At 38.3% G+C, this 26,595-nt stretch overlaps 1 protein-coding gene across 1 annotated transcript; it reads right to left on the minus strand.

Annotated features, from left to right (window-relative positions):
- Window positions 1–1,699: 1,699 nt before the first annotated feature.
- On the minus strand, window positions 1,700–25,857 carry LOC105061525 (uncharacterized). Its single transcript, XM_010945605.4, is given in 9 exon segments — window positions 1,700–2,741; window positions 5,172–5,313; window positions 10,354–10,451; window positions 11,324–12,971; window positions 19,590–19,982; window positions 20,096–20,166; window positions 20,888–21,055; window positions 21,058–21,309; window positions 25,463–25,857. Coding segments are annotated over 9 exon segments (3,651 nt in total). The 5' UTR covers window positions 25,665–25,857; the 3' UTR covers window positions 1,700–2,064.
- Window positions 25,858–26,595: the final 738 nt, after the last annotated feature.

Here is a 26,595-nt window from a genome sequence, read left to right on the forward strand (position 1 = left end):
TCTAGGTTGCGAATCGGGTTGGTGGGTCAGGTCATGAGTTGCCACCCTTAAACATGGATACAGAAAGCCATAATTTATCAATTATTAAGTTCTGTGATGTGGTAGAAAACATAAGAATGATTGGAGAAAGGTTCAAAAACTTGGTTTCAGATTCAGTTTAGGCTAAGTCAAATGAGCTTTCAGATTCAGTAATTTTGGTAGTTGGCCTCAATCTTTTATTAAAAAATATAAGAAAAAAAATCTACAGTAGAAACAAAAAACAGTGAAGAAAATAAAGAAATCAAGAACATATATTAGACATCATCTTAAAGTATATTGAATTGGGATGTTGGAATTAATCAGTTTCTGATTCTCCACATTAAGAAAACATCAACTTAAAAAAAATAAAAAAGACTATAAAAAAACATGCCTCATCATTTCAGAGTATAATATATCAACTATTTGTTTGGAGACAATCTATCACACAAGACAATCTAAGATAAGCATATCAATTTCGAAAACTGTCTTTCCTCTAACTTTTTTGGATCCTAACATCTCGATGTTTTTAGATCTCAAAATCTGATCATTAGGAAATACTTTCTATAATACAATGAAATGTGGCATTAACAATAAATTAGCACAAGTAGTCCATATACAATATGTGAGGCCCCAGAAAACAGTTTGGCCCTTAAGGTGACCTCAGCTTCAAATAGGTTTTCACCAAATTGGGACATAGTTTCCTTCAGCATGGCAACCGACATTTAAAACCATATACTGAAAAATAGTTGGTTGAAATGACACAAAAGGTAACAAAAGCTCCAAGTCGTGGTCTATCGAGAGGCCTTTGGTGGGACTATGTACCAAATAGCTTTTTTCCTTAACAATGGAAAAAGAATGGAGATTATATTATGATAGATATGAAGAGAGCATGTTCAGAATATCTGGGCTCCAATATAAAGAATATAGATAAAAGAATTTTTTCCTAAATGACCCATTTTACTGTCATTTTCATAGATCAAGCGACTATTATTTTTATTTTTTCCAAGGAATACCTGGTTTTTAGACATGTTTACCTCTGGCCCCATGGATACATTCTAACCTTCAAATGTGCACTGCATGTGAACCATTTACATTTAGTATTAAAAAAAAGTGCTTCGACAGTTAGACGATCAAAGCATGTGCATGCACCATAAAATACATGTGCATCCACCTCCACTTAAACTTAAAGCTGGACATGGACAAGGGTCTAAAAGCATCCAACAATTTTAGAACTAGAGAAAGAAACAGATGAAAAACAAATCATCTGAATTTGCAAAATGCAAAATGAAATGGGTGGTTCTGCAAAACACCCTCTATATAGTCTAATGTACTTTTACAATTAGTTATAACAAAGCACAGTAATTTTTCTATAGTTTGAGAATATCAAGATAAGACCTGAGCATTATTTTACTATAGATATTTGAAGAAACGTGATGGTTCTTCTAAAAAAAAATCATTTTCAAAATTTGGAGTTAATTGATAGCTATAACATGTGGCAAATAGAGAAATTCCTGTCTTCATTTTACTTAGGTAATTTACCATTTATCTCAAAATTTACTATACCACTAAATTTATATATTTGAAATTTTAGCAGTAATTCAAAATTAACATTAAATTACATTATGCTCACTATAATCAGGATATTAACAATATGTACACCAATACTGTGCCAGAATGCAACTATAACAAGAGTACAAGGATTGTTCTTAAAGAATGAAACGTAAGACTTAAAAAATTTTGTGGAAGATGATACATAGGCTTAAGCTGGCAAAATGAAAGAATCAGCACATTTTCTTAACAAAAATTGCATGTACCACTGGACATCTCATTTGGAAAATTCCAAGGTAACAGACCTCCAAGGAATGGGGTGGTTACAAAAAATGTCCGTCACACAAACACAAACTCTATAATCTAACCTCTTCATCCTAGCTCATGTTGACTCTTTCTATAGCCACAACTCCAGAACTCTTTCATATTCTTTAACGGAAGATTCCATGGGCAAGTGTTCCTTCCCTGAAATCAAAGAACTTTGCACAAAATGTAATTTTAGCTATCTGGCCAGTCTAGGTATTCAGTTGGGGATTTACTCAAATTCCATGCTCCTTCCGCCAGCTCATCAAAAAGTTGGTTATATGCCCAACTTGAGTAACCCAGAAAAAACCAATAATCAAGGGCAGTATGATCTCCTGATTTGATCTGTTCAATTATGAGGCTTGTAGCCACAGGATTGCCAAAGTAAATACCTGTCACAACTTTTGTATACCCCTCTAACTCTTTCCTCGTCAAGCTAACAAGGGGCATTCTATGAGCCATGACTGGACCACCATAGAAAAGAGGAGCCTGCTTTAGAGGCTCCAGATCCTTGTCTAATTCCTTAAAAACATCCCAGCTTATACGCTTATTGGTGATCATACCTTGAAATCCCTGCTTTTGGTCTGCCATCACAATAAGCACGGTGGAGCTATCAAATGGAAAGGCATTGATGAGCTTATCAGTGGCGGCAAGAATTGTTCCTACATCTACATGCTTGTATCCATCATGAAAGTTTCCTGATGTATGGGATTCAGTAGGAAGGTCAGCATTTGCTCTGATTTCTGCATGAAGAAGGTGTTGTTTGTGCTCATCTTCAGCATAATGCGCTTGCTTATGAACTGATAAAGAAGATACGTCATGTAAGGTTGCTTTGTTCATGCTTTGTTTCCTTCCATGCGTCCACAAAAATCCTACCAATTTCAGACATAGACGTTTTATTAATGTTAAACTACAAAATGTACTGATAGAATTCCTAAAAATCAGCAGCAAAAGAATATATTCAGAATTTCAGCAAATTTTAAGAAAAAATTTTGGCCCAACTTTATTTGGGATGAAAAGGGAAGATCCCAATATTTTCTAGCATAATTACAACCATTGCACCGGCCCAATTGTTGAGCCATATAAATTCAAATCTCTCTATGTTACTTTGTAAACTTGCTTATCTGAAGTTAGATTGAAAATCCAAGTAATGCCATTTTATTTACCTTAAAAAGATGATCCAAAAAGCATCCATCTCTAACTGGCAATTTGATTTATAAAGTAACTAATGAATGAAATCATGTGCCATAATCATCTTAACTTGTAGGTTGTAGCATAAAGGGGTTTATCTGGCAAAAAGAAGTTTCTTATCCATGGATCAAAACTTAGAAAAGTGATATTTTATGTTGTTTCTTATAAGTTCCAGTAAATGTCAAGTCCAGGATTAGCTCAACTTAGGAGTATGAGCTATAGGAGTACTACAGCTTACAAAAATAGAAGTGGCAGACAATTCACTGGCTGTCTCCGACATAGCAGCTAAAGTTGAAACTGCATCAAAGAAAAATGTTAGCTCATGAAAGATGTTCTAGAATTTGAGCATAAAAGTGAACCTCCTTGAACCCATATGAATGAAGAACAAGAATAAAAAAGATCAAGTGGAACTTCACTGATTAAGGCAGGGAACATGGTTTCTGTAAAACTAAACTTAGAGATTCAGAAACAGAAGAACAAGAAAAGAAACAAGGAGAAAAGGCTAGAGTGTTTGCTGGTTACCTATGCTCATTCTTAAGTATTAACAGTGTTAGCGGATAGCTTAAGAATCTACCCCAAAGGAAGATATCATTGTTAAGATGAGCAAAACATATCACAAAAAAAAGTGTAGCAAGTAAGGTTTTGAATCTTGTGGGATGGGGCTATTCCAATTTTACCATGGAACTGGATATATCGCTGTCCCACCCCATCCTAACACTTGGGACTGGAGATGTCCCAAGATGGGCCAATTGAGACACCAAAATGATGGCAGAACAGTTCTATCCCAATACATGGAATGGAACCCTGTCCCGATGTCCCATGGGACGTCCCACCGGGACTTGAATCATTGGTAGCAAATAAGGCTCACGATCTCAATACCGGATCCCATATTGGTACTATCTTGGTATAGTGTTGGTAAACTCCAAATAAGGGAGTCAATTCAGTGCTCCATGCCTCTACATAGTGTGCTAGTTCAGTACCGATTTGATACAGTACACCTTATGCCCTGGTATGGACCAGTACAGGTAGCAAGCATAGGGTTCAGTAAGGGGTTGGTACAGGTTGATATGGCTCGGTATAGGTTCATGCACCTTCAAATTGGGCAATGTGGGCTAGTTCAAACCTGGTTTGCCACAGACGGGTGTACTAGGTCCCTTGTACAGTCCCCAGCCAGTATCAAGCTGGCATGAGTAGTACTCCAATCATTGGTGTGTCTGTCAATAGAGTTAAACATGTGCTATGCATGTGAGAGGTGGCATAAATGGTTGAGAAGGATGGTCTGGGACTATGATAAGCGAGAAAGTGAAGCACTCCTTGCCTTTCCTCCTTGTTCTTTCTCATTCTGACTCATTCCATGAGTGCAAATTCTGTATGTTGTGCTGCTGTGTTTCTCCCTCTGAGTTTGCTTTTACAGAAACCAGGTCCCCTGCCCTAATGGTACAATAGCACTTGGTCTAGTTTATTCATGTTCTGCATTCATATGGCTCAGGGAGGTTCACTTTTAGGCTGAAATACTGGCATATCTTTATAAGCTAAAATTTTTCACCGATGCAGCTTCCATGTTTGGCATGCATGCATACATACATATTGCCAAAGAAGCCACCAAACACCAAGGTGATCGCATATAACAATTATGTGGCCTCATATCAAAATTGGCAAATAAATAAGATCAATGATCCATCTTAGAAAGGTGACACAAAGTTTCCTTTCCACGTTCATGTAATTTCTATTGGTTGGCATGGTAAAAGCATGCTAAAGGTTTGAAAAAGATCCATATACATGAGAGGAAAAAAAAAGCCACTTGCTACTTGTAACACAATGTCCATGACCAATGCTTAGCGACATTTCATCAGGTATTATACATTTATTTCCTCAAATATACTTATTAGACATCATAACAGGTTTTGATGAATAGAATTGCTTTATTGAGGATCTTTCATATGTTTATCTAACTTCAGAAAAATGATAGTTCGAATTTAAATGCAGCTCAAAAGACAAATAGGTAAACAAAAGTATCCCACATGAGTATGCTTAATACTCTATTCAAGATTTTGTGTATGTGTCTAAGCCGATATAAATAGGCTGGTAGACCAAAGAGAAGATACAAGCACCTTTATTCCTGTTTAGATAGTGAGAATTGCTTCCACGAGATGCTAGAAATTCCATGATGTCAATGACTGACATATCACCTTCATAATAAATAGCACTCTTGTTCTCTGCTGGAAATAGCCACAGTGCTGGGTAAAGTTCCTTCTGTATGCATCAAAATACAAATCAATGAAATGGTTAGAATCTGAAATAGTACTTTGACCCAGTCAAATTCCAATATTGCACAAAATGAGGTAACAACACCAAGATAAATAGATTATAACGATCTACGCCTTTTTGCATTAACAAGGAAGCATATGAATCATTTAGACTTTGAGTAAATGAAACACTCTGACCTGATATATCCACTAATGCATTCACCATCAAGTCCTGCCCTGGAAATTTACATGATCTCAATAGTTCAAGTTCAATCATGGATGCATTAGCCACTATATCAATAAACAATCTTGTAGAACTAATTCCTAAAGCACGAAAACAGGTATGCACTTAACACAAATAATGTGGTAAGATTCAGAATTCTAATTTCAATAATAGAAAATCATAACTTATAAAAGTTTGTCTAACATGTAACCATCAGGAAAGAGGCCAGGAGCATGAAAAACATCCAGCCACACATTAGAGAGGAGGCCGTTGTCGATCAAATTAGTTAGTGAAACTTTGAATGCACATAACTACGTTGACTTGCAATTATATGGGATAGAAAAGAACTTGGAAAGCTATTAGGACCATCAACAAAACCAATGAATGTACATAAAGACATAAGTTTCATGGAAGTGCAAAGGCAATGTCAACTATTTCACTCCAAGTTTGGAAAATTGAAGTTTCCATCAAAAAAGTCAGAGATTAAAAATAAAAAAAAATAAAAAAAGCCAAGTTATTTCACAATTGAAAGTTGTACGAGAAAGGTGTGGCATCTGAAATTTGGGGTTCACGATTGAGTGTTAGATGTTGTGGAACTTGCTTCAAAACCCTGTCCAAACCTACCTGAAGTTTTTAGGGTCTGCAACAGGTCTGATGATCCTCCTGGATTACTGCTTCCCTTGTTTAGGGAATTTAGCTCTTGCAAAATCAACACTAGAGATGCGAAACATCTGCTTGACTGCTTCCCTGTCTTGCAGTCGAACAACTGGCTTTGATGGGAAGCTGACCTCTCCCACCTTTTTGAAAAGACTCAATCCTCCTGTGCCTGGTCTCTGTAACCTTAACTTTAAAAATGCAAACATCAGCTAGTAGCTTTTCTAGCTCCATCCATAAATTATCCATTTCTTGTAGCACTGGTTCCTGCCCTTGGTCTTCATCCAACATGGAAGGCTCCAACAGATTCACATTTTCAACATGGAAGTCAAGCAGGAAGGCATTCTGCCCAATCTTCTTCAGAAATTTGAAGGAACCATAATGAATTGATTTCAGCTTTTCTCCTTCACCCTTCAGTTTTTCTTTCCCTGGGAGAAACCAGAGAAGCTCCACCTCTTGGAAGTTGCACATAACGCTCATAATGTCGATGCTTGTACCTTTGCTGTGACAGGCAGCTAAGCCTCAATCTCCCAATGTACCTTCCTGATCTTTTCTAGAATCTTCGAGCTCATGCCTAGTCACTCATTTCCTTGTTTTTTTGGCTTGATAGCAACCATAATCTCTTGGTCATATGGACTCTATGGCAAATATCCCAAACATACTTCAAAAAGCGACCTTTAGGTAGAATTGTGGATAGCTCCATTGTAGCAAATGTTTTAAACACTAGTACCCAAACCCTTAACATTTTCCATCAAAATGATACAATACTGATATGACATTGGCACCGACAATATGTACCAAAGCTGACAATTTTCAAAAAGAAATTGAAAAACCATTGGTACTGACCGGTTCGGTCGGCACTACTATAGACAATACACCTGTTTTGGCATCCCAGCACCCATAGTGGTGCCAGTTTCATACTAAAATGATATGATAATGATCACACCGTCCTATTTTGATGATGTTTGAAACTATAGTTGTAGGCGAACTGGAAAGCAAGCTATCATCCCAAGTCTTCTAATGCTTGGAATTATAGCCTCAAAGGAGAGACATCAATGTCTGATTCACGATCTCCATCTATCCATCTGTCTGTAAGCAGAAGGTAATGCTCCTCTTCAATCCAGCATCCCTCATCCCCCCTGACAATATATAGCAATTACTCAGGAACAACTTTCCCCATATGAAATAATGGAAGACAAGCCAATTTTTTTTTGAAAGATGCTGAAATGTTGCTGTTTCTTCTGCAACCTTCTTGTAGGGAACTAGACACACCATCTTGCTAAAAGAATCAACTACCACATACAGATAATCAAGGCACGCCTCATCCTCAACAATCTTCTCACGAAATCTATCGAGATACTCTCCCGATGTCTGCTAGGAACTAGCAAGGGTGTATACCACCCCAACATTCTATTTAAGGGCTTCTACATGCTACATGGTACACAAGTCTTAATGAACCGAGCCAAGTTTTGTTGCAGCCTGGGCCAACAGATATATCTCCTTTAATTAGTATCTTCTCCATTCCAAAATGTCCTGCAATCTTAGAAGTACAAGGCTCTAGAACTTAATGTACCAGATCAGTAGCTTGCAGGACACATTACGTTCCCCTTCATATAATAAACCATCTTTCTAAGTATATTCTGATGGGTGGTATTTTTTCAATTTCACCAATGTTCGTGAGAATTTGGATATACTGTATATAGGTCCATGAATTCTGAGAAAGTATGGCCTCTGGAAGTTGGATTTGCAATCAAGTGTTGGTTGCAATAGATCTTGCTCCAAGTCCCCATCCAAACCTACTTGAAGTAGCCAATGTAGTCCACAGTGGGTCCAATGATACTCCTGAATCAAAAGGCGCCTTTTTGACTTCGACAATATTATTTTGGAGTTGTTATATATTTTCAAGTCTATGATTGGTTGCAAAGGTCTCGACTTACTTTTCTGAGTTATCTAGTTTATGTCGTAGTTTGATTTTTTTCTTTTGATTTCTATTAGACATATGAGCACATACATGTCTTCTGACTTGCAATTTTGTTCTTATTAGAAACCTTTCTACATTGTTTTATTTCTTTTGTATCTTTTAAATAAATATTCCATATGGCATTTGTGAAATTATTTCAAATTTATAATCATACCATAATTGAAAGACAGATGTAATCTCTAGCTTAGTGGTATAATTGAACTGATCAAGTTATCAATTCGAATATATACGGACCCTTGGTTCGGTTTATGTGTGGCTTCATTTGAATTATCGATTAGGATATATATGCACCCTTAATTAACTAGTATGTATAGCCATCAGGGATATTTATGGCCTATTTGGTCATATGCCCTATTTGGTCATATGTTTTTCTTTTCTTCTTTTAACAATTGGTTCAATATTATTGTTCCTTTTGATCAATTAAGATAGTCAAACTTCAAGGTTCAATTAAGGGGCTGTTTGGAACTCTGAATTTGCAGCTCAAGTTGCATGCAGCAGGAACCGAATGTCAGTTTCATGTGGTTGAATATACTGTATTTGGAGGGCTGTAGCTAGAAATACTGTAAACCTACAGAAACTGTTTGGGTCAGATGCAATTACAACTTTACAAGAGATGCAGTTACCTAGTAAATGACGCACTGAGCTTACCCTAACACTTAATTGTTATAAATATTTTTTGGACTTAATGAATAAATGTTTTTGCAATTTTAATTTTATATTTGCTAATATTGATTCATAATTGAACAGTATTCATTAACCAAAGTTAATGAATGATAACATCTAAAAATCAAAAGATTCAAAACTACAATTATGTAAATACTACCTTTTCAAGGAAGCAAAATCATAAATAACAAAATATGAAGAAACTAATCTTTAAAAGATGTGTTTGTCATCTAGGGTGCTATTAGGCATGATTAACACAGAGTTTTTTAGTCTATAAGTTCGATTTAAAAAGTGCGGTCAGAAAAGAAAAACTTTTGACTCTATTGGGGCGTGGGAAGACGGCATAGAAGAAAATAGGATTTGAGAAAGGCTTCCCACAATGCATCAGAGCCCCAATGCTACATCCATGAGGGGTGGCAAGTTAACCAACAGCGAGATGTTCTGCTAGTCCTCCCTCCCAATGACCAGCCAAAGCTACTGATTTTGAGGCAAAGATGGTGAGGCCAGTGCACACCCACCTGAACCATTTGCTTCCTAGAGACCTGAGGATATACTGTCGACATGTTGGGTCCAATCGTAGAGGTGGTCAGGAAGGGGGTTTGGGGCAGAGATCAAGTGGCCAAGAGGTTTTGGCAGATAGATGGCTAGAATTGAAAGGAAGGAGGGAATTGGGTGGGGAGAGGGAGTGTGAAGGCATGACAATAGGGAAAAAGGTGAAGGACAGGGACGAGAGTATTATTGAGGGACGTCCCAAGATATCCCGATCGGGATTCTAGGATGATGGTGAGATGTCCTATCCCAACACATGGAATAGTACCACAATCCCATTATCCCACAAGATGTCACACTGGGACCTGAATCCTTGACAACAATGAAGTGTATCATGGAGAGGTCTCGAGTGAGGTGTTATGCTGCACTCTCACAGATATGGTGAGATCTCGAACAGAGTTGGACCTAAATCAGGCCTGAATTCTTCCAGTTGCTGCAGTTTGGGCTTCAGCTGCAGATAGCCTGCAGCTCAAGTTATTTCTACAGCACCAAAAGCAGCCACCAATTAGGAGGGATGACTGCATCATAGCTCATCGGCAGGCAGGTAAGGTTGTAGGCTTCCAACCAGGTCCTAAATCTCTAGTTGCAACAATTTCACCACACATTTGCATGTCTTCATGCATGACCCCTTCTCCTACATAGATTTATCCCCATCAATGGATATATCAAATTAACTTTCTAAGATCTTTAACACTAATTAAACTGGTAAGCCTCTTGACTTTTAGAAAACATTTGCAAGTCCATTCAATCATTATTTCATTTAAATCAAGAAATGATATAAAGTCTTTGTATTAGTAATAATTATTTAAACATGAAGTTACTTTAAAAGAAAAGGTAACAAACATCTACAAAACTATGTGAAAGCTACACACGCACGCACAGATGTAAAAAGCAAGTCAATCAACACAAATATTGATTTAAGAGCAAAATTTCATCGACAAAAATATTGATTTAAGAACAAAATTTACAATAATTACCTCACCCATTGATCTTAAGAATGAGCTGCAGTCATTTAGCGTGCAGTCCATAACAAGTATAGATGGCAGCCCATGCAAAGCAAAATCCTCTTTCTTATCTGCTAGACAAGTAATAAATTATTAGCGGACATAAATATCATGGTGTGACAAGATGGGTTCCAATTGTATGTATGAATGGAAATTTGATGCAGCATTGCAGCGCACCACTTTACAAAGTAAAATTTCACAACCATCTAGGCTTTTCCCGACGAAGTAAAATTTAAAAGGCCAAAATAAGGAACATTATAATATCTCAGTACTTTTAAAACAGTGTGCCATTTGTAAATATCAGATAATTACTCAGAATAGAATTATAATCATCTCTGCAATAAATGATGTCGCATATGTGGAACACAAAGGAAGAAACGGCACATCGTATGAGTGATTGTGAAGAGTTAACATCATTTACAGCTGCTTGAACTGCAATTAGAAGTAGCAAGCTGAGACTAATAACAAAACCGTAGCATACTGAACTAGACAAGCAAGTGTATTAGTGCTCTATCAGTCTATTTATTACATATTTGGTTACAAAGACATTGCATCCTACAAGGAAGGCTCTCCAGAACTTGTGTCATATTCTAAGCTAAAGTTCTATCATTTTTTTTTTCATCTCATGCTACAAATGAGGTGCATATCCAAGGTGACGCTGTTGATTTTCTTAATGCAGTTAGGTATCATCTGCAAGAAAACATGATCAAGTTAACCACCCCACCCACCCCACTTTTTTCTCCCCACAGCATCAACCTATCTCTCTAGCTAAGCATATTAAACATTGTTTTCATATTGATATCTTTAGGGGTACTGTCCATTTCTTAAGGTAAAACATGTTACAAACTAAACTTAAAAAGAAGGAAGTCAATATAAAATTACTGCCAAGATTCATGATGTGAATGACATGTTACACCCACATAAGAACAGCACCAAATAGTACCTTTGATTTGCATGGGATCAACATCTTTAGCTTGAGTCTTTGGCATATTCATAAAGCTTTTAAGAGCTCGGTATACTTCACGCACGACCAGTTCCATACGCTGGCAGAATCCGCACCAGGAAGCAGTGAATAGCACCAAAACATCCAATTTCCAAGCAGATAAGAAATTTTCAGTGTTGGAGAATGAGACTCCATTTCCTGTTTCACAAGACTCAAAACCTACAACCAGTTCACAGAATGTGTTGGCCGTCACTCGGGGTATAGAATCAGCTTCATGGAAATCCAGGTTCACAAATGGTGGCCTTGGAGTCTCCCTTGAACTGTGAGTAGACAATGCCGAACGCTGATATGGAGTAAGACTTTGACTGACAAATTTGTCCACAAAATTAAGTAGAGAGCTATAGCTAATCTCTGTTTCCTCAGAAAATACATAATGCTGCTGCCGAACTGGATCAAGTATTATCAAAGATGGAATTTTAGACCCTCCTGTCAAGGCTTGTAGTAGCTGATAACCACCATCAGAAAAGAAAAACGAGCTGAAAAAAGGTTGGCGCTGATCATGCAGCTTATCTGCATTGCTTATGATCATGGGTTTCTTATTCTCAGCTACATCATTCCCTGAAACATCCAGGCTAGAAATACTTGTCAAATTCGGTGCAACTTCACTCGAATATGTTTCGTTTGAGCGACAATCAGTATGCTCAACTTGCTCTTTTTTTATGTATTCCATAGCATTTGGTGACTTCTTCTCCAGATGGAAAGAATTTTCAGCATGACTTGTGAACGATCCCCATTCCTCTTGGTTACAACATTTCTGGTCACAACTTTTGAAAACACCTACATCAACTTTAACCTCTTTGTCTAACCTAGTGGAAAATTTGTCAGTTTCAAATTCATAAGTGACTGCTTCCTGAGTTTGCTGAATATCAGTTTCCATATCTATAGCTTCAGGTTGCTTCCCTTCATCCAGTGCAGTAATATTAGGAGAATCCGAATGATCAGCATCATTCATGCTGACATATGGCTCAACAGATTCTTTCAGTAACTCTGAAGTTGGATCCTTTGGACTTGTCACATCGCTCTTAATCATGTCTGCAGATTGATCGTTTTCATTTGATGACAATGGTTCTACTACTTGCACTTCAAAATCATCAGACAAAAGCTGAAAGCCAACTTCCTTTGCTAATATACTTATTTTGCTTTCTTTAGTCTTCAATGCATGTTCCTTCTGGTGAAGTAGATGTGTTAAAATATTATACACAGAATTACCTTGATTGTCAGAAGCAGTGTTTTTCAATGAAATACCTTCACCTTCATTTACTATCATAATAGCCATGTTATCCTTGACTTTTACCATCTTAGATACCAGATTATCTTTACGAGTGCGATGGCCCAAGGCATCTGAGATACTTCTGCTCCACATTCCAAAAGAAGCTTGTCCAGAGGAACTCCTGGAAATACTGCCATCCAGTCCTGAAACTCTCTGGTAGGAAATCTGATTGTACCATGCAAACTTTCTAAGAACCTCAAGAGATGATTTGCTCTCTCCTCTAACTTTTGATGACTCTGAAGATCTATCAACAAAAAGAATGATTGAAGGCCTGTCTGATGGAAATGCAGGCTCAAGATTGTGTCCATCGGCATCAAGCTAAAAGGAAAAAGAGTATGTGATGTTGCAATATACATTATTCAAATAATCTTACAGCATATAAGAAATAGTAACATTGCATAATAAAAACTAGGGAACCACCTTGAGCAAAATGGAGTCACAAAGAAGCTTGAGTGTGCATCAATTCCATAAACAGAACAAGTCAAAAAGATACAATGAATTGCACGACATGTACTGCTCTTAAGTGTAATAAGACGACTGTATATCTATGTGAATAATATAATTAACATGAAAGTAATTGAATAAATAGTTCATTAGTGGAATGAATCATAAATGGGTTTCAAAAGTGTGATCATACAATTACGAAAGGCAGACCCTCTTTCGAGAAACAAATGAATCAGGAACCATCAAAATGAAATAAGAACTGGGAGTGAGAATGAACTAAAGGCGCTCCCTGAAGGGTACATCTGTAATTTTGTCAATATAAAAACCAGAGGAAAGCAGTTATAAATTCCCATAGTTCTCATTGCCAAGGGGTGAAAGTCCCATAGAATGGTGAATCAAGGGAAAGATAGAAGAAAAAGAAAGTGGATTAGAAATCCTGGAAGTCTACAAGGAGCCAAATTTTCTAGTCAAAAAATTAATTATTTTATTATTAATAATTTTTCTACTTATTATTTGTGTTGTGTGTAGTCTTCATGTTTTGACTCTAAAAATCCTTGAGTTGTTGGCTACAATTTATGCACGCACTTTTATTTCCTTGTTCTTTGACTACTTTGATGCTCGGCACGGCCTTGAAATCCTCATCTTCTATATGTAAATTTTCAAACATTCGAATCCTGTAACTTCAGTAATCATTGTGACCAATACTGGCACTCTTCCGCTCAAGGAAACTGCAATACTATTTTGTTGACAGGATTTATGCTTCAATATATAATTATGTCCATGGAATGCCGAACCGCTCTGAACCATACTAGCAGCCTCCCAGTGTGGTTCAGGTGCTCGATTCAGAATGCCAGCGAAAATAAAATGAGGGAGAAGGAAAGAGAGGAAGAGAGAGGGGGGCAGGGAAGGAGAGGGAAAGGCCAACGGCACCAAGGCTCCGCCCTCCTCAATGAGAGAAGAATAGAGAGAGTGATAGAGAGAGGGGGAAAAGGAAAGGAGCAGACAGAGGGGAAGGCAACAGGAAGGCCATCAAAGGGCCGTCGAGACTCGTTTCATAATTTTTTTTATTTTTTGACTTCATAGTGAATTCGGCAATATGCCATTGTGCCGACTTTCACTATCCAGGGGTCTCAATCACACTCTGATGGCCTCCTCACCGCTTTCCCCTCTATCCGCTCCTCTCCCTTCCCACTCTCTCTATCTCTCTCTCTCTATTCTTCTCTCAGGGAGTGTGGAGCCCCGGAGGCCTCCACGGCCCTTCAGTGGCCACCGCCAGCATTTCTGCTGGCCTCCCTTTCCTTCCCTTCCTCTCCCTCCCTCCCCCCTTCTCTCTCTTTTCCTCTCCGATTCCCTCTCTCCCCTGCTTTCATTTCCATGTCAATCCGAACCCGATACAATCCAGCACAAGAGCATATTGAGTCGTATCATCGTCCAGCCGGCATGGGATCCAGTTCCGAGTCAACAAACCTTTGATTATATCACTGTAGAAACTCTAACAATCTAACATGCATGCAGTTAATGGCATGTTAGCTAACAATAAACTTCAATGCTTGATAATCTATGTAGAGCACAAACTCTTATTGTATTGAATAATGACTCTAATATCTCAAAGCCTAAAGACAACATAAAACTCTAACACGTATATTGACCACTTTTTACAATCATCACTTGACTTTTCAAGATAAAAGGCCACTGGTCTTCTTTGTGATAGGACAGCTCCAATTCCAACATAACATGAATCACACTCTACTTCAAATAGCTTTTCAAATTTGGCAATGTTAAAACAAGAGCAATAGAAAGCTTCTTTTGATCAATGCGAAACTTTTCTCTGCCTCCTCATTCCATTGAAATTTTCCTTTCTTCAATAACTCTGCGATAAGCCATAATAGCACTGAAATTCCTAAGAAATCTGCAATAAAATGCATCAAGTCCGTGAAAGCTCCTTACTTCACTAACAGTCTTTGGTGTAGGCCACTCCATAAAAGCTTTCACCTTTTACTGATGAACATGGATGTGCTGAGCACTCACCACAAAGACCAAAAACACAGTACTTCCGGTCATAAAACTGCATTTTTAAATTAGTACAAAACTTTTTTTCCTAACCACAGTTAGCACCTCTCTAAGATGGGAAACATGCTTTTCCTCACTCTGTCCATAAACCAATGCATCATCAAAGTACACTATCATGATTCATGAATTTTCTGATAAAAGGTCTAAGCACTTGACTCATTATTCTCATAAACATGATTGGTACATTTGATAGTCCAAAGGCATTAATAACCATTCATATAGCCCATCCTTGGTTCTAAAAAGCTGACTTCCACTAGTCCCCTCATCTGATCCTAATTTGATGATAGCCACATCTCAAACCTATATTTGAATGCAATCAAGCTCCCTCTAACATATGCCCAGAATATCCCTCCGACTGAGGTATAGGAAGTCTGTACTCCACAGTGATTTTATTAATGGCCTGCTACCAACACATGTATGCCAACCACCATCTTTCTTGGGTCACAATGAAGCTAGAACTGCACATGGCACATACTCTCACTAATCATGCCCTTCTGAACCAACTCATTCTTACATTCTCCTTTGGGCTCATCCTGTAATGTTGCAAAGTTGGTTTTTGGTAAACTACACCAGATGAGGTTGATACGATGGTGGATGTCCCTCATAGGAGGTAATCCATCAGGAATATCATCAGGCATTAACTATTTAAATTCCACTGTCAAAGATCTAGTTTTTCAGGTATCTTAGTAGGCTCAAAAACCTGACCCTTTACCACCAAGGCATAAATTTGACCTGTTTCCTTTGACTCCTCTAAAATGTTGTTCATAGATAGGAATGACCATTCCTCTACTTGACAAATTTGGTACCATGGTTCACGACCCACTGCCACAAGGATTAGTGGATTCCTTCTTTCAATCCCTGTAAAATACATGAGGATTACCCTTTCCCTGTAAGTGGAATTTCTATCATAATGCCACAGCCCTCAGGTGACCAAGCAAAATATGACATGAATCTATATCTGCCACATCACAAACCACCTCATCCTTATAAACTTTTCCTTTAGAGGAAAGAGATTTGGGATTGTTCGGTTACGTTTGTTTTGCCAACCTTCTTGATCTAACCAGTCTTCTCGAGTGAGGGTGACTCTCTATGTCTTCAACTATAACTTGTCTACCAAGAAACGAGATACAATATTCTTGATACCGCTGCCATCAATAAGCATATCACTCGTTTTGTTGTTGACAGTGCCCTGGGTATGAAATATATTATGCTGTTGTAGATCCTCCAGTGTAGGTGTTAGCAAGGTTCTTACTACCACATACGGCTATGGTACATTATCACCATCATGCCAACAGGCATATTCTGCATCATTATCATCCAATGATGGAGCAGCTTCTTCAACCTGCTCATCTTCCTAATCAAGAGGGGTTTATAGATTAACGTCTTTTATCTAAGGACGCTCATTAGATTGATGCCCAAGTTGATTGCACCCATAACAGTTTGTTGGCTGAGGATGAGCATAAGAATTTTAAGAGGTATCTTGATTATTTGCTACTCACCTTTATGTTTAGGCTTGTCTATTTCCTTGACTCTCATGTTGTAGGTGGGATGGAGTAATTGAATAACAATCTTTTCTTGATTTTTTTTTTTTTTGGTGGCACACTTCATGATGCTTCTGGTATACTAGCGTTGCTCATTAATTGATTCCATGGTCACTCCAACTTGCTGGGAATTGCAGCAATTCCCAGCAAGTTGAGGCACCACCCTTCAATTTGTAGGAAACAAGATTAACTTTCTTCGACCGAGAAATCTCTATATAATTAAAGAACTTTTCAATGGTAGAAAGCCAATCAAGAAAGTCTTCAACATTTAATTGACCATTGAAAACCAGAAGGTCGATCTTTATGCAATAATCAGAATCACGATGTTGCTCATGTCTAGCATCTTCTTGAAGGATAATTTAATATCTATTGGTCTTATCGTTTTATATGCGCCTTGTGAGCACTTTTAGATCCACGAAGGCAATTGCCTAGATGTTCCCCAAACCCAAATCAAGAATAGACCCAAGGGAACCATAACATAAGCAATGTTTGCATCTCGTTGCAAGGCTCTTATTGAGTCTTGGGTCATAGGGCTGGCAATGCAGACGGGCACAAGGATCCTGGCACTACCCAAGTGCGAAGAACCCTATAGGGGTCATCTTATTCATCACCAGAGTCTTCTATATCACTTTGGTGACTAAACACAGGAACCAAGTCATGTACCAGCCTACCACAAGCACCATATTTGGCAGCAGATTGTATGTTGTCCTAGAGCCAAGGCTAATTCAATTGATCCATCAAGTCTTGGATTCAAGGTCTTGATATCGGATATCATACCAGTACATTACCAATTCGATACTATATGGGTCAGTATAATGTGCACCCCATACCAAGAAAACTCTCACACCATTTCTCACTTTTTATCTTGGTGCACCTTAGCACAGGTCAATATGTGCCCCGATACACCTCAGTATGGGTTAATACAAGACCCCAACCAACCTGAGTACGATTTTTGTATTGATTCCGACCGGTATGGTATCATACGCGCCAAAATGGGTGGTTCAGAGTGGTGCAGTTCATGCTTGGATTTATTTTAGAAGTGCTTTAATGGAGGCTTGGAACACATCCAGCATTACATATTGATTAGCCAGAATGCTGCTCAAGTTTCTTGTCGAAGTGTTGCCATTGTTGTGGGCCATGAGGCCAAGGAATACCATTTTCTTGGACTATTACTTTGCTTAGACAATTGTTTCCAAGACCTAATTGATCTAGACATACTTTGATCCCATCTCAAATTCTTCGGCAACCCATCCTACATGAATGATCTATGGAATATTGACTATCAAGGTTTGTTGAACTACAACCAGACGCCATGCCGACGACCAGTGGTATAGTTTGGTATGCCCCCATACTGGGCCGAACCAGGCCCAAACTGACATGGCAAAGAAAGTGGAGGGGGGAAGGAGGAAAGGAGAGGGAGAGGTAGGCTAGCCACAGCAGTGGCCGCCAGAGGGCCACAGAGGGCCATGAATGACCATGGTGTGCGGGAGAGGGTGAATTGGAGAGAGAAAAAGTGAGAGAGAGAGAGAGAGGGAGGGAGGGACGGAAGGAGAGAGAGAGAGCTAGTTATGACCGGCAATGGCCACCAAAGAGCCAAGAAGGCCCTTGAAGAGCCCTCCACCTCTGTCCGACGAAAACAGAGGTGAATTGCCCCTATTTCGATCATGAAATAGTAATTGATTTATTTTCTTCACCACTTCGCAATGAAGCCAGTAATTATGGATCCAACTTCACTATGAAGCTACGAAAAAATAAATCGATTGTCATTTCATGATTGAAATGGGGGTGGTTTGCCCTTATTTCAAATGGATGGAGGGGGAGGGCTCTCCAAGGACCTCTCGGCCCTCAGATAACCACCACTGACCATGGCTAGCGCTCCCTCTAATTCCCTCCCTCCCTCTCTCTCTTTCTCTCTCCAATTCATCCTCTCACATGCACTATGGTCATCTGCGGCCCTCCAGCGGCCATGGTGGCCCTCCGGCCACCTCCGACAGCCTCCTGACCTTTCCCTCCCCCTCTCTCTCTTTTCCTCTCTTTCCTTCAATGTTCCCAATTCCATGCCAGAACTATACCAGTAAGCCGCCAATACGATTCAGCATGCCAACTATCCAGTTCCCCACACTGATCATTCGGTTTGGATCAGTTCGGTGAACCATGATGACTATCGATGAGCCTGTAAAACTTAATGCCACCACATAAAGTATGAACTATGTTATTTTAATGGCCTAGTATGCTTCATAGATGCCTTACATATATAAATTGTATTTGTGTGCATGTCTGCATGCATGATATAGGTACATATAGATAAAAGTATACATACATGCATGCATATATACAGACATACATATATATGTATATAGTATGTATTACTTGACGTATCCTACTCATATTGCATCCTAATTTTTCATGATGCTTTGTTTCAGTGTATCCGTACTATGTTGTATCCACATCTCCTATGCATACGTATGCTTCATGGACTAGAACCACAATAGTGACCAATAATATGTGCATATTATTAGACACACTCTTGCACAGAGAATGTTTATTCATATATTCAAATTGCCTGGTTTGAAAAAAAGTATTAGATAGATTATTTAGGCCCTTTCAGATAATGTCTAAAAAATTTCTGTATTTGTGCAAATTTCTAGCCGTATTTCAACTGTTGATGTTAAGGGTTTGAAGTCTCACAAATGGAACCCATACTGATCATATACCAGCATAGCACAAGAAACAGTATGCTCCCCATATCTGCTCAGTGTTCATCAAACCAGATGATACCTATGGCCATTAGGAAGTCAGTACAGGTTGACACAGTATAGTCAAGATTTCCAACCTTGATGATGATTAACAAAGAAAAAGACAACAAGTTCAGTAATATTACCTCTATGACAAGAGAGTGGTGGTTTTGAAGGATTGTTCTAAGATCTTCTTCTTCTTGAAATATCACCGAACAATTAGGGCATGCAGATGAATGAAGGATAATCAACCATGTCTCTGGACTGCCAACACCTAAGAAAGGAAGCAAAGATCTCTCTGATATTAGACCAAACCTCTGCCTTTCTGGAGGCAGAAAATGCTCCCTTGCAATCGCTGTGAACTTCGTAAAAATGGATTCAAATCGCTGAAACTCTTCCATCGTACATGATTTCCCATAACCAACACTTCTATTTTCATTTTGATTCAAAGCACTTTGATTTGCCAAGGTAAATCCACCATGCAAATGAGAACCAGATATCCCATCTTCGAGCCCACACGTTAGTTCATTTTCCTTACCCTGTGTTTGATCCAAAAGAAACTAGTTATCAAGACTTTTCCTAACTGAAGCATTTCGATCAACTTTTGTTCCAAAAGCAGTCTCACTGAGTTCATTGAAAAAATATAAGCCACCTTCTGGATTGCATTGTGAAATGCTAGTGCCCCATCTGCTCCTCTGGTAAAATTTTCACCCATGATGTCAACTGCAATTTTACAGTTGTGTCAGTGAAATAGAATCTAAATATGCACAAGTTTTTCACTCCCAAAATACAGAATAAATTAATTGCATGTGAAAAAAAATAAACCACAGCAATTTACCAAAGCAGGAAAATGGGACACAGGTTCCTGAACATCACCTAGGAAGTTCTCCATAAAAGAATTTAAAACCACAGCAAATCTCTCACCTTAATAAAAGAGAACCACAATTAGGTGGCCCATATTTGATTGATATAGGGAGAAGATGCAGAGCTAAGAATACAAGCTGAAGAACCAATTCAAATTAATTTTTTAGATTTATTCAAAACAGATGAAGGAGGAAATTACAAAATAAAAACTTTAAAAATTGAGAATTTTACCCTATCAATGTGAAATAAAGAAATAGCAAAAAGCACACATGTTTGATTAGGTTTACTTTTTAGATTTTGGCTAAGCACCTGATCAGGCACCACTCAAGCCTACAGCCCTGAGACAGTGATTCCAGAATTTATATTCAGATACAATAAGAGGATTAACACAAAACAGATATTCAAATAGATCTATTTGAAATTGAGCTATTTTAAGTTGACATTGCATTTAATATTTCCAGAGCACATTGTCAATACTCAAATAAGAATTTATTCCTACTTGTGCACTGCTGCTTAAATAAAACAAAGATGGTCAAAGAAGTGTAATCAAGAGGAAACAAAATAAGTTAAGATGACAAACCATGCTCTGAACTATTTTGGACAGACAGCGAAGTCTCATGATTTTCATTATTCTTTCTATGCAACAATTTAGCTGACCACCCACAGAACTCAAGGAGAAGTATGGCGTTATCTGTTGATTCAAAAAAATTTTGCAAGTCTTCTTGACTGTGCAGGGGCTTCAGAGGAATCTCTCATCTTTAAGTGACATAAAATGATATAATGAAGATAGGATGTTCTGCGAACGAAGCCTCCCCTGGTACTTGTATGACATGGAGTGGTGATAGTAAAATAATGTTATTCCCTCAGTAGCACCAAGAACATCAGCCACCATCTTGTCAGTATTTTTATAAACAACCATCAGTCTTAGGTAGCCGAGCTTCTCTTTTTTATCAGCAATCAGATGTGCTATTTCATTCATTAGGGATCGTGACTCACCAGACCCTGTAGATTACAAAAGACTATGGTCAAACTTGAAAGATGAAAAGGGACTGTTAACAAAGAAAAAATAATGTAAAAACCTTTAGAATTCCTTGAAGTTATTAAGTTATTAACATCTCTTAAGAAGAAGCCACCTTGAGATTCCAATAACGCAGCACAGCAACCCTTTTCTGCCCCCTCAAACATTCTCGCCTGGAGCCTAACATCAGACATACATACATACATACATACATATGAGTAGATTATGCTACTCTGTATTTAAGATGCCACAATATGCTCTATTTTTATTCTAAGAAGAAGGGTGAGTGACAACAATTCGAGTTGGCTAGGTGGGGTTATCTCCTCCCTTTACTTAAATAGTACTAGTAGCCAGGTGGGGTTTATCCCTTCCCTTTCCAAGAATAACTTGCACGCATCTCCTGTCCAAGTGAGAATCTTTCTTCCTGCCTCTCCAGCTCCCATTTTAGCTTATCTTTCTTCTATCATCAGGGATGGGAACCTTGGTAGGAATTAAGGAGGGTTCTAGGTGGGTAGGTTTGATGCTAGCTCTCTTGCCTTGGCATTGGCTGACTAAAGACATCCTCACAAAGGCGCCATCTTTCTTAAATAAAAATGTGACTTTCATAGGCCTCTAGTTCTTTTACTGGTGCTCTGCTTGAAAATATGATAATTGAGTTTTTGAGACTCCATTTTGTTAACAACAGGTACTCTTTCTGCTTTCCCGGGTAAGGATCATCTGTGCTATAGTATTAAATTAATAAATCATGAATAAGAATAACAATAACAATAAGAACAACAAGATGTGAATAAAATAACTAGAAAACTATTCAGTTGTTGATGTGCAAATGCTAGGGTCCATTAAATTGACATGGCAGAATACTCTTGTCATCAACAGTTTACCAGCAACAAGTAGGAATTCTCACTATATTTGACACTGAAAGTTGTATTTTTGGAATCTCATCTAGCCTCTCCATGCAGTACTCCATTCTACTTAACCAGGTACTAGCACAGGCCACAGAATGGCTTTCCCGATTGAAACATCATCTATGCCCTAACATACCCTACAATTGTACCACACCAACAGGCCATGGGCATGATGCATTAGTATATTACTGCACCACCACTGTCAGTCAGCATCACTCTGTATCAGCCCAGCCTATTGTACTGCACAAACAGGTTATGCCATCATGGAAACAATCCATTAGTCATACAGGCTTGTGCACTATTGACTCTTTGTGGTACATATGAAACAACATACATCGGTCCATTTCGAAGAGATATTCACCAAGCATGAGCCTATAAACAACAAAACATGGGTGGCACATGACATAATGTTACGTACATTTGCAATCTATGGATCTTTTAGCATAGTATGTATCCAAGATACAATTCGCTACAAATGGGTACTTTAATTCCAGATACTGAGCATAACAAATTTAAACTCTTCCATCACTGACAATATCAAGACAAGGCTTATTGAAAGACTATCTTATGGACAATTTGGTATGAGAAATTGCATTAAAATGCAACCAACTTCTAATGCAGCATTTGTCTTGGTAGCAATATAAACATATTGCCCGTGTAGCCCTTTCTGTCTTTCCTCATTTAACAATCAATTGTATGTAGCTTGAAGCAATTCTAATTCTATATAGTTTCAGTAGCCTATTCAATTTCAAGTCATGATAAATAAAATCCTTCCCAAAAACAAAATTCTCCCATGGGCTTAAACATATATAGTCCCTTTGTAAATGAGTACATGAGCAAAATATGATCAAAAACAAATAAGGCTTAACCATCAGCAAGCTATGTGACACATGGCTTTGAGAAGAACCACATTTAAAATGATTTGCCACAGATAATAGTTACATATTAAGCATGTCAACATGTGATTTTGCCTAGTAGGCTTGTTCTTGATATCTATGTTAATATCAACAAGGAATTCCTGCATCCACAGTTGGTCAATTTTCAATGCTAGAAATATCTTATGATCATTGTTTATTTTGATCAAAGATATGGACTAATGTCCTCCAATCCTTAACTAACAAAATATCTTTCTATGAATTTTCTGTAGACTGTGATACTTGATTAATCCTATGAAGAATATGAGATTTCAACTAACCTAAGGTCCACAACATATTGATAATTTATTAGTTATGGCCATGCCTTCAGAAAGGCCTAGGCATCGATGCAAACTCCTTCACAGGATTGTTTGTTCAGCATTTTGCGAGAAAGTCCATACTATCTCCATATCATTCTTGATAAATAAATTTATATACCATACTGTTTTCAAAAACTGAACATCATAAATGTTTGATGTATGGATGGAAAAGATTGTTAACAAGAATACAAACATGGATGGTTCATTAATGACCAAAATGGATTCACACTTCTCCTTCTCTTGAGCATCCATACCATAAGAACAAGTTCACCAAGGAGCTAAACTATATTCATCTGAGCTGATTAAGAGTGCTAGTTATAATAAAAGAAAAATGAACAACTTTTATCAATATCAACGATCATTGCAGGCACTTCTCATAATTTCTAAGAGGTGACAAGCACCATATGTGGCACCGCATATATGTTATCCTATAATATAAAAGCTCCTTCATTTGGTTTAGTTCATGAAGCAAAGGGTAGTGATAACTATAAGGTACCAGTGGTCGGTAACTCTGTTTTAAGCTCAAAATCAATCACATCCTCCACCCTACACAGCCCACACACCACCCCTCCCCACCCAACAACCACCCCCACCCCACACCCCCCCCCCCACCCCACCATAAGAACAAGTTCACCAAGAAGCTAAACTATATTCATCTGAGCTGATTAAGAGTGCTAGTTATGATAAAAGAAAAATGAACAACTTTTATCAATATCAACGATCATTGCAGGCACTTCTCATAATTTCTAAGAGGTGACAAGCACCATATGTAGCACCGCATATATGTTATCCTATAATATAAAAGATCCTTCATTTGGTTTAGTTCATGAAGCAAAGGGTAGTGATAACTATAAGGTACCAGTGGTCGGTAACTCTGTTTTAAGCTCAAAATCAATCACATCCTCCACCCTACACAACCCCCCCCCCCCCCCCCCCCCCCACACCGCCAAATGGTGTCTTATGAGCAGTACTTCTTGGCAAGCGTCTTCAAATGTCAAACACAGCAATCTGAGAAAACCCAGGCACAGTACGTGTGCATGCATGCATAGAGACACATGCACGCATATGTGTTTATGTTTCGATGCTAATTCTGGAAAAGAGAAACTTAGAACTCTAGATGTTATCTAGCAAATAAAACTAGTGGAATCTCTGTGAGTCTGCAAGTTGTTTATTACGTCTATTTAAAGATGTGACAGCTAACTGCAGTACATTCATATTTAAACATAATGACATTTTGCTTAAAGTATCCGTTTACTCAATAACTTTATGCTAAAAAGCACAAGGACACTTTTCTACAATTCCTAAATCTTTCGATGTTTCCCTTATTATTTTTTATCTTTAGTGGCTTTTAGAAAGTTGTAGAGGTCGGTTAATTTGAGATGTTTATGGGGCATGTTGTGAGATAGGGGGCTGGTTAGAGGAAGTCTTTCCCTACACCATCAAGGCCTAATGTTACACTAATGTGGGTCTACAATATTTGGAAGTCCTCTTTTTTTTTGCTGAACTTGAGAGAAATTCCTACCTCTTTCTTTCTGCCATCTATTTTAAACCATTTACCCATGCAAAAACATATGGATAGGTTTTTCATCTCCCTGCAGGCATGCACATAGTGGAGAACGCTGCAGATTAAAGGGGCCGGTTTTGTATCTTGGAGTCACTCAACGCCAGTAGCAACCACACGTATCGAGGCCTTAGTGTCTTCAGGGCCACAAATTCGAGCCTCGATCCCAATTCCCAAGCCACCTAATTATTTCCCTTTACTTATTTCGTAGCATGATTAGTTGTCATATTTCCCAACAGCATCACGAACCAGTTTGATTCAACAAGATTTTCTCTCAATCACATCGAGACATCAACAACATATTTCGAATCACAAAGTGCAGTATCAATATCATTCGAGAATCAAAAGAAATTAAAATTAGTACAAGTCACTAAAAATCTCATTCCACGAAAAGAACTCTGGGAGAAGGTAGGGAGAGTAGGGAGCAGAGGGCGTACATGGAACGGTGACCATGAGGAGGATATGGGGATGGCGGCGGATCTGGGAGGAGAAGTTTCGCTTGGTAAGGATCTGCCACCGTAAGTCCGATCCCGAGCTCCTGCCGCTAGCATCCGCTCCCGAATCGGCGACGACCTTCGCCGAGGACGAGAGCAGAAGCGAGAATAAGATCACGGCAAGGAAGAGGTTCGGGTCTCCCATCTCTCTTGCTCAATCGCTCTCTCTGAATTGAGAGCTTCGATGGCGGGCGCTGTTCACGGCGCGTGCAATTCGCCGCCGGATTGAAGGCTTGTTCGACCGCCCAGATGTTGCTGCTGTGGGGGAGGACAAGCAAGCTCTGGTCTTCCGGCCGCATATAGCTGCTTCCTTTGCCTTCCAAGTAAGTCGCTGCGGCTTCCGCGGTGGGCCGACCCCGGCGCTCCTGTTTTAATTTTGGGCCATGGGCCACATGGAGTGTGCCATTTCATCCGGTTGACTCATATAATTTTTATTTTTTAATATATATTTAATATTTATAAATTATTTTTTTATTTAAAAAATTTTATATAATAAAAATATTTCTATTTTTACAAAAAATTATGACATTCGACCTGCAGGATATCATAATATTCATACCGGATGCCATAATTTTTTCAACATAGAGATATTTTCGTGATTCAAAATTTTCAAATTAAAAAGCTAATCTGCGGATATTAAATGTGCGTTGAAAAGTAGTTGGACAAAAATTTCTTCTCATATTATGATATTCAAGGTGATATTACGATGTTCGAGGCAAAATATGACTTCGGATGCATAATTTTTTACAAAAAATAAAAATATTTTCATCACAGAAAATTTGAATGATGAAAATGCTCCAGTTCTTCGAAAAAAAATTATGACATCCGAAGTAATATTACGATATTCAAGACCAAAATATGACATCTGAGGAAGGAATATTTTCATCACATAAAAGTCAACCTGCAAAATATTAAATACGTATTCAAAAATAGTGACAACATCGACCAATCGGATGAGGCGGTGCACTCCATGTCGAATTTTCCACACCACTGGCGATGCATAAAGAATTACTCCTACATACACACACATATATATAAATATATGTATATATATATAACACATATATATATATATA

This window comes from Elaeis guineensis, chromosome 4 (assembly GCF_000442705.2).
Source record: "Elaeis guineensis isolate ETL-2024a chromosome 4, EG11, whole genome shotgun sequence".
NCBI classification, from domain to species: Eukaryota; Viridiplantae; Streptophyta; class Magnoliopsida; order Arecales; family Arecaceae; genus Elaeis; species Elaeis guineensis.